The 14132-nt window shown below is 52.3% G+C and overlaps 2 protein-coding genes across 3 annotated transcripts in view; one reads left to right on the top strand and one right to left on the bottom strand.

Moving 5' to 3' along the window:
- Positions 1-7129: 7129 nt before the first annotated feature.
- On the top strand, positions 7130-8037 carry FAM181A (family with sequence similarity 181 member A; the record flags this gene model as incomplete). Its single annotated transcript, XM_080930060.1, has 1 exon — positions 7130-8037. Exon 1 carries the CDS (start codon positions 7159-7161, stop codon positions 8035-8037), a length of 879 nt encoding a protein of 292 aa, XP_080786186.1. The 5' UTR covers positions 7130-7158.
- Positions 8038-10652: 2615 nt separating this feature from the next.
- ASB2 (ankyrin repeat and SOCS box containing 2) overlaps positions 10653-14132 on the bottom strand; it is a 33252-nt gene continuing 29772 nt past the window's right edge. For both annotated transcript variants that reach the window (XM_080928417.1, XM_080928416.1), the window contains 2 exons: positions 13398-13551; positions 10653-11185 (listed from right to left, as the gene is read on the bottom strand). In XM_080928417.1, the coding sequence (XP_080784543.1) occupies positions 11049-11185; positions 13398-13551 (291 nt within the window). In that variant the 3' untranslated portion in view covers positions 10653-11048. The remainder of the gene's footprint in view (positions 11186-13397; positions 13552-14132) is intronic.

Below are 14132 nucleotides of genomic sequence, written 5' to 3' on the forward strand. Positions count from 1 at the left end.
TCTTGAGAAGCAAGATTTCAACTACCAATCCTTCACATTGCTTAGTGAAAGTCGCCGTACATCTCAGTGTGTTTCCTTATCAAATGGGATGGATCGATGGGAGGCAGAGCTAATCCAGGTTTGAAGAACAGGCCAGAGGATCATAGCCTGACAGAATTGAAGAGGCTCAGGTGGCCACCAAGCTGGTGAGAGGCAAGACTAAGACCAGCAGCCAGGCGTGTGACATCAGAGACTCCTACCCTCTACCCCCTGTGACATCAGAGCCACTTGCCCCTTACCATGTGACATCAGTGGCCCCTTGCCCCATCCTGTGGTACTTCCCATGCTCCCCTAGTGCCTTCCACCTGTATCTGTGGCACACAGCGTTTGTTGAAGAAAATGGTACAGCAGACAGTAGAACCAGGTAGCCAGATGAGATGGAAGCTAAGGAGTGGGTTGACAAGGCATTTGTATGCAGGGCAACCTCACAGACAGAAAGACTTGGAGTATATGAAGAAATTATGATTACCAAATGCACTGTTTCTGGGAAACCCAGAAGTTTTAAACTGTCCATCCATTCAACTGCTCAGTCACCATTCACTTACCCATCCAATTCACCCATCCTTCCTTCCATCCATCCATCCATCCATCTATCCATCTATTCATTCATTCATCTACTCATCCATCCATCCACTCATCCATCCATCCATCCATCCATCCATCTATCCATTCATCCATCATTCCATCCATCTATCCATCCCAACCATCCATCATCTATCCATCATCCACTCATCCATCCATCTATCCATCCATCCACCCATCTACTCATCCATCCATCCATCCACTCACCTATTCTTCCATCCATCCATCATCTATCCATTCATCCATCTACTCATCCATCCATCCACCTACTCATCCATCCATCCACCCTCTTATCCATCCATCCATTCATCCACTTACCCATCCATTCATCCATCCCAACTATCCATCATCTATTTATCATCTATCCATTCATCCATCCATCCACTCATCTGCCCATCTATCCATCCATCTCACACATTCTTCCATCCATCAATTTACTCATTCATTTATCCATTCATCCACCCATTGATTCTCTCATTCATCCACTTATACATACTTACATTCTCACATACATACATACTATTACAAATCCATCCAACCACTTATCTGTCCATCCATCTACACACCTACCTGTCCACTCAACTGCCTACACATTCACTCACACACTCTTCCAACCTTGCCTAGAACTTGCAAGTCACCTGTCCTTTTAATAAGCAGAAATCTGTTAGGAGGAAGTCACTAAATCCATGTCAAGGGGAAGGTCTTACTATCCACTTTCCATAGGCAGGAGCAAGACACAGTTTTTGGAATCTACGTTACACTAGCATGTGTGTGAAAGGAGCCATGATAGAGGTGTTAAAAGAAAAAGAGATAAAAACAAAGATGGGGGAGGACAGAGGTGCCTGAATATAAAGGTCCCTTGTCTTTGGGAACATGTCTAGGGGTCACCTAATTCCAGGTAATGCTCAGCATCCCAGGATATATCACCCTTTCAAGTTAATGGACCTCAGATGGTTTCTCTGGTGTGTTTGGTGCCTGGTTGCAAGCTGCCATCTCTGCCTGATGGCAGTCTAGTTGGTACTTATTTGCCTCTGGAGACAGCAAGATCTCCACACTGAACACACTGGAGGCAGGTATGTGGTTATTTCTACTACTGTTCCTTTTGAAATTCGAGTGCCAGGGGGCAAGGGCTTCTGTGAAGATGGTGACATGTAGCTGCAAAGTGCCGCTGGGGGGGGCGTGTGCCCAGGGGTCAAGTCAGGCACCAAAGGGACACTCAAGAGTCAGATGACCATATTACTTCATGCTCTGTCCTTCTTATGCAAGTATTCGCTCAGGCACAGAGCATTTACTATGTGCTTCGTGGATGCAAAACATAGGAAGAACTCAGCATTTCTTTCCTACCTTATATCACCCCCTTTGAGAGGCAGAGGCAAGAGAACCACGTGTTCCAGGCCAGCCTGGACTATACTGTGAAACCTTATCTCAAGAAAAACAAAAACCTGTTGAGTTGAACAGATGCACTCTCCCCTGGGAAGCAAGGGATCTGGGTCCTGCTTAAAGGACTGTGTGCATGGCTAAGTCATCGCCCTCCTCTGGTGTTCTATTAAAATCACTTGGTTTAAAAGTGCTTGATACAAACTTAAGGAGTTGGATCCCCTAAACCACTAAGCTTTACATCCTGTCATCTTCACAAGGAACCAGGGACCTGGTACCCAGGGACCATCACTATCCACCCTCAGGGCAGACATCACTAGCTGATCAAAGCATTCCAAATTCCATGCTGGCCTTGGAATTGTCCCACGAGGCTCTTTGGAGGCATCACCAATCAAACCCAAATTGACAGTTGAGATTAAACTGACTTCCAATTCCTGGCCAGTGCCCTGACTGGACAGGACTCAGCACAGGAAGGGCAGGAGAGGACACAGCCAAGGTGAAGTGTCTGCCTGTGGTGGGTCTGAGGGTGAGGGTACAGAAGAGTATCGGGAATGCAGGGCCAGGATCCGGATCCATTGGGAACAGAATCCTGGGGTACAGAGCCACGACTACCACACTGTGCCGCACCAGCCCCAATTTACAGAGCAAACTTGATCCAGCTCCGTGGAAAAGCAAAGAGAAGGGAAGGGCGCTGGCTACACACCAGGCAGCCTCTTCTTTGTGTGGGATTTTAATCGTAGCGTGAATCTTGCCAGGGACTGTAATGCCCACACCTTAAAGGTGAGGGATTTAAGACACGTGGCCATAAATAAGCCTTCACAGCCTCTCGTTTTTTTATGAGTCACAGCTCATGCCCTGGTGACCTCTGTAGAGCATGTGTAATGGCCACGTCTACCTGTACTCCATCCAACTTAAACCTGACTACTTTCCCAACATCAGAGGCTTGCTGTGTGTGTGCTCGCTCCTGTCAAATTCCTCCCGGAAGCTGGCCTTCCCGAGGTCCTGTGTAACGGAGGGAGAATGGCCTTGCCATCTCGGCCTGGAGCCTGTTGTCCTTAGACTCCACCTCTGAACCCTTGCTATACCAGGGATACAGCAAGTGAGGTTAAACCCAAGGCTAATTAGCGAGGTTAAATCCACCCTGATTTGTATTGGGAGAAATCAAAGCACTTACCAACTAGGGACTCCTAGTTAACACCTACCTCTGTTGCTGTAGGGACTGACCACACAAGGCTGTACTCATGGTCACCTGAGGTCCCAGCAGTTCTGTGGGCACAGTCATACTGGGGGGTCATCATTAACCATGAAGTTGGACAGCCAGGGCAGGAAGCACTTATCCCAGCAGCCAAAGGAGTTTAGTTCCACCCAACGCCTCCCGTGCCTATTCAGGCTGATTGTGGTTGACACTTGCTGTGGGCTGAACTTCGACATAAATGCTGCCGTTACGTAAGGGGTTGCATAAGTCACCCTGTAATGTGTGTCCCGTATTAACAGAGCTCCTGGCAAGCTGCTGCACCTCAAGTGGCCTTTGCATGTTCCTCCAGTCAGAGTGATTGGCCGCACTCATCCCCAGAACTGGGATGGTCAGAATAAGCCAGCTCTCTGGGCAGATACAGTCCCTGGGGAAATTGGGTCTGGCTCCAGTTGACAGCTGTCAGACCACAGCATATTGGGATGTCACAACCAAAGACTGGGATTCGCTGCCAGCAGGAATCTGTCATTCCCTGCCCATGGACAGTGGCTCTTCATTGGACAGTAATCTTTGCATCTGGAGAACATTTATCACACACTCCCCTAATACTTTTAGGTCAAGCAGGATTTCTAATTGCAGAGATGGGGGTACGGGTCTCAGAACCGGCAGTGGGGGTTCCCAAGCACACAGGGCCGAGGAGGGTAAATGTGGTGCCCTGCTCTCTAGTTGACTTCGTTGCTCTGCTCAGCTTCTTGGCCTTTGGCAGAGCTTGGCAGAGACTCCTACCTGAGTGCAACCCGGAGTATGCCTCCTGCTTTCAGCACGATCACTCTAGGGAAGCAAGACAATCTCGAGACAAACTCGCAGCAGCCCTGAGGGTCCTTTGTCAAAAATGCCGCTGCATCCATGGTCCCAGGACAAGCCTGCAGCCGAGTCCTCACTGCCCTTACCTTGCTAAAGGGCTACAAGCAAACAGAACAAGCCATTTCCAGTCAACAAAATGTAGCTCTTCAGTGGAATGAACAGAGCAGTTACTTTCAAAAAGAAGAAGCCTTCCCATGCCAAGCCTTGGTAGGACAGCACACATTAAGGGCTCTGATATGTGCTAAGCTGGGGGCTTCACCACTGAACCATCCTATCCCTCTCTACCTCAAGCCTGGAAAGGCATTCTAAGACTAGATTTCCACAGAGTGCGCTGACGTGAGAAGCGTGGAGAGAACACTACTGTGAGGTGCTTAAAGGGCACGGGCATGCTGCCGTCTAACAGGAAGCTGAGCGGCCAACAGCAACAGCCTCGGGAGCCATCTTTCTCTAGGGAATGAAGCCCACAGGTCACAGGGCAGGAGCAGATGAGGTCGGAAACGGGCTGGATGTGTGATCTCCCAGCATGTATGGAAGATAAAGGAGGTAGTCCCACACACCAGGTACACATTACCTCAATGTAGGCAGCCAGGGTTCGGAGAGGAGCTGGCAGGAGCCTAACCCGGTGGCCACAGGACTCCAGCAGAGCGGAGCATGGTACCTTCTCTTACCTGTTAAGGTGGACTGGGGCATGCTGCAGAATTTCCCCTTCCAAAGCCCCGAGGATTAAAATAACAGTAGCATAGCCCTCAGCTATGCAGAGGCTGCAGGAAAATGTGACGACAGGGGTCACAATGCCAGCAGCAAATCCTTGTCAGTTCTGCTCTGCACAGAGAGCATGGGCAGCTCACTAGCCCCGGGCCATCTCCTCTAGAGGAGGGAACTTGGGGTACTCTAGGTGGGTGTCCCATTGCCACAGCTGGTGCCTCTGGGTGCCGCTCCTAAGTGAAGGCATGCACCCATGCCTGTCTGGCATTTAGGCTATGGTATGAAGGTGTAGGCCACTATGCAAACAGGGACAGAAGGTGGCAGAAAGACAGGAAAGGGGAGGAGAGGGGCATGGGGCGTCCACTGAGCTGCCTAGCATGGAGACCCTGCCTGTGAGCACCACCCAGACAGCCGCCTTCACCGCGTCAGCCTCACCTTCTTTCTGAGCACTTGACGGGCAGGGCCACGGCAGCCTGGGCTCCCTCACTTGCTCCAACTGAGCGGCCCTGCTTGCAGCCCCGCCGGCGTTGGCACGGTGACAGTAGCCAAGTGTGCAAACTTGTGCCATTGTCCCTGGGCCAGGGGGAGCCATGGAGACTAGCTAATATGACACAGGAAAATGTTTGCTGATGGCAATTCTATGGGCTTTGCCCACCTCTTTCTCCATCATGACGACTCGATTTAAGTCCCTAACTGTTTGACTACAAATGCAAGGGGACCGTGCAACGCCACCCTTTTGTCCGGCCGCACTGAATGGGCAATTCAGCCTTTGTGCAGCTCAATTGAGGAAGCAAACATAAAGACAAGATTCCTGAGAGCCTCGGCTCCCTTCCCATGGATATCCCAGCACCCCTCAGCCAGCCTGTCCGGGCTACCTTTCCCCACATCATCGCACCTCTCCATCCATCCCAGGGGACCCCCTTCAGGAAGGGCAGTTGAAAGGGGTGAGAGACATGAAGCCAGAGACAGAGACGGGCTCGGAGAACACACACTTCACACTCAAGGGCAGAGGGAATGCAGCCCAGCCCGGCTTACCCCGTCCGATTGTCCGTCTGCACTGGAGCATGGCAGCTGGAGGCCTGAAGTACGGGGAAGGTTGGGTGCCTGCCTCACTGCACCCAGCCCTCCTTGATCCCAAATACTTTTATCATGTACATACACACACACACACACACACACACACACACACACACACACACACCTTCCTCAAGAAACCAGAGCACTAAGGTCAAGGGGAGGAGGGGTGTGGGGAAAGTGGGGCTGAAGGGTTGAAATTTACCGGGAAATGATTGCATTTGGGAGCTGTCTTTTTTTTGTGATGGTCCCCATGGTGACAATTTGTGACGGCAAAGAATGTGGGACCGGGGCTCCGCCGCCTGATTGGGATGCTTTGTATCTGGAGAGGCGCTCCTGATTGGCCTGAGGGCCCCCCAGCTCTGGACTTGTCCTCCATTCAGCCCACTCAAGGGCTGTGCACAACTGCTTCTCATCCCGCACGGAGCTCACTGCTCGCCAGCTCGCCAGGCTTGCCCGGGGTCTACGGTGGGGAACCTGCCGGCCACGTTGGCGGGGGCCCTGGCCCGCACCTTCGGTCAGTGTGGAGTCCCAAGTGGTTTGGCCTGCATTGGGTGGAGGGCAGGACGTGAGCGGGCTAGGGCCTTGGGGGAGGGGCACAGTACTGTGGGTGGTGGCCGAGGAGGCATGAAATTGCTGCAGATGCTTCTACAGGGGAGTCCCTGCTGCCGGCAGCCGGAGATGAGCCTTGAAGGCAGGTCTAGATTAAGTGCTAGACAGAGATCCTGCTTGGCCCTGTGTGAGAGTTGGGGGTGGAGCATGGGGATTGCAGAGGGGGCGGGGTGGTGGGAGGGGAAGGCCACCACCAAGGAAGGGGGAAGGGGCTTGGCCTTCTTTAGAGACTATCTTTGGCTTTGAAAATAAAAACTTGAATGGATAGTTGTGTACGTTGGTCTCACGATATGTGGGAGATGCGACCAACTGGGAATGTAGCCCCACGCAATGCCACTTGTAGCTGGGTGGCTTTGAGCAAGGTGCTTGCATTTTCTGAGCCTTGACTTCTAGAAGAGGGCAATAGACCCCAGAAGACTGAATCAAAGAGTTCGTACCTGTCTCAGCTCAGATAGTCAAAATGTGCTGAATGACTCACGAGTCCCATTGTGGATTCTGTTTGGGGCAGAAGGATGCCTGGCGGGGAGGGTGGGGGGCGAAGGGGGGGAGATTTGCGCATTCAGTCCTGGAGGCCCTGGGGAAGGTGTAACTGCTCTGGAGAGATTGCAGCTGCCTATTGTGTTTCCTAGGTCTGCCCTGTGCTCTCCTCCGAGCTGCCAGCCCCCAGCAGAGACCACCCTCTTCATGGGAAGCCCTGCCCGGTTCCCGTGGTGATGGCAGCTGACAGCGACGTGAAGATGCTTCTGAATTTTGTAAACCTGGCGTCCAGTGACATCAAGGCGGCCTTGGACAAGTCCGCACCCTGCCGCCGCTCTGTGGACCATCGCAAGTACCTGCAGAAACAACTCAAGCGCTTCTCTCAGAAGTACTCTCGACTCCCTAGGGGCCTGCCTAGCCGGGTGACAGAGCCCCACCTGCAAAGGGGGCCAGACGAGAGGCCTGGACAGCTACCCCTCCATCCCTGTCCCCAGTCCAGCCCTGGTGGGGGTGGGGGCTGCACAGAAAAGGCCCTGGGGACACCCTTCAGGGAGGAGTGCCTTTCTAAGGAGCAGAGCTTCCGGGGCCTGAATCCAGAGGCTACTAGACCTGGCCAGGTGCCCATGAGGAAGAGACAGCTTCCTGCTTCATTCTGGGAGGAACCGAGGCCCACCCTCAGCTACCCAATGGGGCTGGAGGTGGGCCTGGCCCCCAGGAAGGCATCTCTGTATGAGAATAAGAAAAATTGCAAGGGTCTGGAGTCCCTGGGGCCTGAGACTGCTCCGTTGCCCATGTCCCCAAGGGTACTAGCTGACACAGAGTCACTCAAGATGTCTGGGGTAACCCTGGTAGGCAGTCTCGATGCTTGGAGCTACTTCCCTTTCCAGTACCATGGACAGCCCATCTTCCCTGGTCTTCCAGGGGTCCTGCCTCAAGGCCCAGTACCCAGTCTGGGCTTGTGGAGGAAAGGCCCGGCCTCACCTATGGAGCTGGCCCACTTCTGCAAGGATGTGGACACCCCAGGGCCAAAAGTGTACAGACCCGTAGTTCTGAAGCCTATCCCGACTAAGCCAGCCATGCCTCCACCCATCTTTAATGTCTTTGGCTACCTCTAGCTGAAGACCCTCAGCCCTCTCTCTTTTGGCCTCCAGGAATGGGTCACTGACAAGTTCTTCATAAGAGGAGGGAGCTGGGCAGGGGTCTGGCCAGGCTGCCTCAGGGACAAGGCTCCTCAGACAGGTACCTATTTGAAGCTTGCAGCTTGTGGACCAAGGTATAGGAAACTCTTTTCCCAGGTGATCCATCTCCCTGTCCCTTTGAAGAGCATGGGCAGTGGGACCCTAGTGTGGCAGCTGCCCATTACACACACACCTGTTCAGTTTCATCCACCAGGGGCGAGGGGGCATCTCACTTGTTCATTCTGTTTTTTTGTAAATATTGAGAAAGTTAAAAAAAATAAATAAAGATTTCTTTCGTAGTTTCCACCTCTTGGGTGTCATGAAGTGGGACAGTCCCAGATGCAGGGACAGTACAGAGAATGGTTACAGTTGGGCATGGCCCAAGGCTTCTGCGATGTCTGGGGGTGGGGCCTGGGGAGCACAGCTCAGTTCCTAGGAAAGAGGTAAGGAGGGATGCGTGAAGACCTTGGGGAAGGAAAAGGTGGGCCAAGTCTGGATCTCCATGGTTCATGATGCTCTGTCCCCGGGAGGTAGAGCTATGATTTTGGTGTGCCTGGCTGTGCCAGAATGACCATGCACAGTCCTGGTCAGAGATAAAACCAGGACAAATGGGATTTCAGTTTCATGTGATCAGGACAGGTGGTTTGACTAAACCATTCCTTTGCAGCATGAACAGTGATTATGTGTCCACAGCGAACCAAAACAAGCCCCAAATTCCAGAACTCCCAAACCCCAAAGCCACAGTCTTTGACTAACTCAATTGTATTCCAATTTCTCGCAACCACATCAGTGAAATATTGCCTGTGGCTGGATAGAAGTGTGTTCTGGGGGGAAAGGAACAGGCTTATCCTGAGAGTTCCCAGACAGCAAAGATTCTGACCAGCACTGTCTAGTCGTGCTCTAATGAGGTCGGGCTTCAGAGTCTATCAAACCATGCTCTTTACAGCCATGCCTGGTGCTGAGGTCAAGCCTCTGCTCCCCACACGGGATTCCATCAGATGTGTTTGTGGCTATCTCCCTCATGGCCTGACTCCGAGATGGTCCTTAGCTAACTTGGCATCCAGGATTGAAGGCTGCACATGGCCCTTCACTTCAAGCCTATCTTCCCCCCACCCAACACCCACCAGAACAGGGAGTCCACGGGAAGGGGCAGTTGGCCAAGGAGACGAGGGCAGTAGTATTCTGGAGCTTTCTGTATAAAGGCCTCAGAAGATTTCAGGGTCACAGATGCTGACATGACACATGCCCTAAGTCGTTTTCTGGCATGTGGGAGGGGGAAGCAGGTCCTTAGCAGAAGTAGGTGTGTAGCCAAGGTCTGATAGGACTCTAGATTGAATGGGGGGGGGGGGAGTGGGGCTTAGAGTGTTATAGTTCATCCACCTGTCTGTATCCCAAACAGCTCATAGACCAATGAGTCAGTGCCTTAGCTCTGTCCCTGCCTCCTTTCTGATTGCTTTGCTTCCTGGTTAAATGTAAGCAGGGAACCCTGAGCCAAACCCCGCTTGGCAGCCTTCTCTGTACCATCGAGGATAAGCATCCCCACGAGAGAGAATGTGAGCTTCCCTCCAGACTTTCTCCAATAAAACATCCAGAGACAGCAGCCAAGCACGAAGCTGGAATGAACCAGGGACTTTGCCGTGTACACTCCTCTATCTCGTCAGGACTTTGAGGATGTGGACATGATGATGCTTAGCCCTTCTGGGCCCGGAAGTCTTTTCTTATAAACACTAGAATCTACTTGTGAAAATTACGAATGCCAGAGGCAACAAGGCCATCAGGAACCATACAGCCCAATATACAGAGAAGGAAACTGAGTCCCAGGAGAGGAAGCCAGAGCCGGCGTTAGTCATTATGCCTCTACCAGTCCATTTTGAAAGGTCAGAAATGACCCTTGCTGAAGACTCTCGGAGGAAGTGGCTAGGTTAGGCTAGGCTAGGCTAGGTGCAGGCTTTCGGCAAGGGACCCTGCTCTGTTGGTGCTGAAGATCAACCCGGCCTAGGAGCCCGTTTCCCTGCCATGCAGGGAGAACACTGGAGAACTTCCATGGAAAACCTCAGCTTCTGGGTCCCAAGGCCCTTGAAACAGCTATAATGACAGTGCTGAGCCTCAGTGCTCACCCACACTGCCTGCGAACAGGATGCCAGCGCCTGCCTTGCCTATCTCATAGGAGCATGGTAGCCAAAGATTCTGCACTTGCCCTAAGCATCTCTCCAGCTTCGGGTTGCTTTTCTTACCATTTTAACTTATACGGCAAAAGAGGAGTGAGAAGGCGAGTCATGAAGGGTGAAAGACAACCCAGGTATCAAAGGGACCTGTGAGCATAGGCCCCGGGCTAGTGAGGAAGCTCTGGTTTCCATGGTGATTGAACCAACAGAAAACAAACTGCGTCTCTCCTGGTCCATGAAGGACACACCCTCAGGAGCCCCACAAAGGTGACACTTTCAGAGGTCTGTATGTCCCGTACCCACCCCCTGCCTAACCTCTACTCCTGCCAAGAGCAGGCCTGAGAATCCCAAGTCCAGAGCATCTGAAGTTAAGGACTTCACAGGGCAGAATTTTCATACACAACGTTTATTGTACTCAGTGAAGAACTTGGGCTGGGGGTCCACCTTCCAGCCTGAAAGAGTCCAGTGAGAGATTCACTCCTAGAAGCTCTCCAGCTTAAAGCCAGGATTCCTGCCTGGGGCCACCTTGCCCAGGTCAGCTCTTCCCTGCCCCCAGGGTGAAGGTCTCTGGCTATGGCCAGAAGCAGAGCAGGTTTTCGTTCCATTGGACAGTTTGAAAGCAGAAGTCCCACACCCACTCCATACATCTGGCTTTCACTCTGGGTGAAGCTCCAGTAGAGACCAAGAAAGATCACACTTGTTCGGACCCCAGGCGGTCCTGGATGCAGGCCCCCTGGGTTGTCATGGAAACAGTCTGAAGGCCATATCTTCTCTCCAGGCTGGCTACTGTGTATCCTCATATTTCAGATATCTGATTAGCCTGCCCGGGAGTGGCAGTGTGTCCAGGAGTTTTATCCGGTATTTTCCTATGGCCTTCCGGACCCGCAGCCGGCAGAGGTGAGCCAGAGGTCTTGGAGGTTCTAGGAAGAAGAGAAATGGGACACTCAATTGTCATAGGAGTGCTTGCTGCTCAGTCCCCCAAACTGGAACTGGCATAGTGTCTTCTCTATACCGTCAACGTGCATGGATCTGCACAGCCCAAGGTGATCAGGGTAAAAGCCACACCCACTCCCCAGGCTCCTGCTGTCCCCGGGAAGTGAGACTGAAGTAGGCAAAGCCTGACAGCAGGACTGGAGAACTCCCTGAAGGCTGTAGACTGCTACTTGGCTGCTCCCAGACACTCCTTGAATTCCTTATGCTGTGGTGGTGTTTGTTCAAGTCAGGAGGTGGGGTAAAGAGAGGCAGAAAGGGGCGTTTGGAAATGGGGCGATTTATTTGGGCACAGGAAGTAGTTTGTCAAACTAAAACCTGTCATTTATTTACACATCATCCGTCCATCTGTCCATCCATCCATCTGTCACCCATTTGTCCGTCCATCCATCCATCCGTCTGTCCATCTGTCTCCCCCCCCCCCATTCACTCAACAAGCACACGCTGAACCAGCAACGCAGAGGTGCATCTAGAAGATGCAGAGAGGAGCATCCTCCCTGAGGATGAGGAATGCTTCTGGTGAGGAACGGAAGCCAATGCATTCCCGATGAGGAAGATGGCAGGTGCCTGCCTAGCTTCAGAGGCCGTGCCATGGAAGTGGAGAGCAGAGGAGACCACACCCCCAATCGCACAACCACAGGACAGCAGAGGAGGTGGCACCCTCCCCCCCCCAACAGCATGCCTACAACCCTGCTGTCTCTGACTAACACCTGGTGTCCAGGCCACTCAGGGCAGCAGGCTTCAGCCTCACTCCAGGAAGGCCCTTTATTGGGGAGAGGGAATTAAAGACCACTGGTATGTAGCACAAGACAGAGAGCCTGGGGACTGGCTAGCTTGCTTTCTCTCCAGAATAATAATGTCATCTTCTGAGCACCTAGTGCAGGGAGCTGGCCAGAGGAAGGTGGCTTTAAAACAGGCCATTTGATTCGTAACAGTAGCAAAACCAAAGCAATAAAGTAGCAATCAAAATAACTTTATGGTTTGGGGTCAAATGTCCTAAAGGGTCGCTGTGTGAGGAAGGTTGAAAAAAAAATCTTTGCTTTAAAGTATTCAAGGCAGGCTTCAGAATGATGTAACATCTGTCCACAAGTACTTACTAAAGTTCTCTGTCCTCGGGGTGGAGTCTAGCTGTGAGAGATGACCCCTTTCTAAGGAAAGCAAGGAGCAAAGACAAAACTGGTTGGGGCCATATCTGGGCGTGGACTTCTTCACCCTCTAGTGGCCAGGGACCATGGTAGCAGCAGCCAGTGAAGGATGTAGCAGTGCCCGAGTGGGTTGTAGACAGAGGACAACTGCCCCTGCTGCTGCCCACTAACTTCGTCAAAGGCATCAACTGAGAAGTTCACCCAGATCCGGGCCGGGGGAAGGTCCTGCTGCGATTAGGGCTCAAGGGAGCAGTTGGGATCAAGAAGGAACTGGGTCTATCGGATTCAAGGTCCTATGAGGGACAAGAATGGAAGCAGCCTTGGTGGCATGGTGACAACTTGCTGCAGGCCAGTCTTTGTGTCACCTGACTGAAGGACAGACGAGCAGGGTCTAGCCTGCTGAGCTTAAGCTAGCCAGGCTTCACCATCTTAGTGCTGGAAGGGTTTGGGCGATGAGCCTGCCTTCCTTCTCTGCTCAGGGGTGACAGGCCATCCTCACAGTCACCTCCGATGTCCCTACAAATGCCATAAGGGCTTGGGCTGCTCCAGGTGACCTGCCAAATCTGGTGGGGATGCAGACTCCAGATCTGTGGAGACAGGAGCTGTCCTCTGGGTGTGGTCTGGGTGCTTCGTGAGCTCTTTTCAGTTGCAAATATGGCAGGTCACCATCCACTCCTCCACCCTCCTTCTGCCTCTCAGGTGCCCCCCCCCCCCCGTGTCAGCAACACCAAAGTGTGGGCAGTGGATCCATAGTTCCTTTGGGTACCAAGATTATGTCAAACAGATTGAAGTAGGGACTGACATGTTGTGGTACCTAGCCTGCGACCACCTAGCTACGTGACTTTGGCCCAGATAACATGACCTCTCAGAGGCCCCATGGCTACCATCCCTGGGGAAGGACCAACACATTGGGAGAATCGCAGGAAGCGGGGTGCAGACAGCCTGTGAGGGTCTCTGTGGGGCAGAAGATATGCTGGTGTCAGCAGCCACAGCCTACCTGCCTTCTCCTTGATGACAGCCCAGTCCTCAAAGCTGTCGATGTGTTCCTTCAGCCGGGAGCACAGCTGTACGTTGCCGACGTAGTCCAGAAGGACGTCAATGATGGGTCCCGCCCAGCGGCTCACTTCCGGGGCCGACAGGAACTCACAGAACTGGAATAGGAGCACACCACTCTTTCAGGTGAGGTCAGAGAGGTGTGGGATAGCTGTCTAAGGCCTGGAAGGGTTCCTTCTACAACCCACACCCCTCCCACAGCACGAGCCTCTCTGGGCACTGGTATCTATACCTGGCATGCAAGACAGACAGGTTGGGCTGGTGCCCCCACTTCTCTGAGCTTCGATTTCCTTGTGCATAAATCGGGCCTATGGCATCCCCTCCAAGACTTTTAGAAATATAAACTGCTTTGTACACAGTACACAAGCCATGCATGCTGGTTGCAAGCCATTCTAGTTTCTAGCTCCATTTACATTTTAAATGCTTTTTTTTTTTAAAACTGAGGATGAACTACAGCGTTGTTCAGTGTTCTGAGACTGATCCAATCTCTAGTCCTTTCTTAAACTTTATTTTATTTGAGAGTTGTTTTATTTTTAAAATTACCTATATACATATTGTGTGGCCATATGCATGTGAGTCTGGGTGGCCGCACTGGCCAAGGACAGGGGATTACATTTGAGCTGGAGACACAGGTAGGCGTGAGCCTGCCCTGGTGTTTCTGAAAACCCAAAATAAGTTC

Source organism: Micromys minutus, assembly GCF_963924665.1.
Source record: "Micromys minutus genome assembly, chromosome: 1".
Lineage (NCBI taxonomy): Eukaryota > Metazoa > Chordata > Mammalia > Rodentia > Muridae > Micromys > Micromys minutus.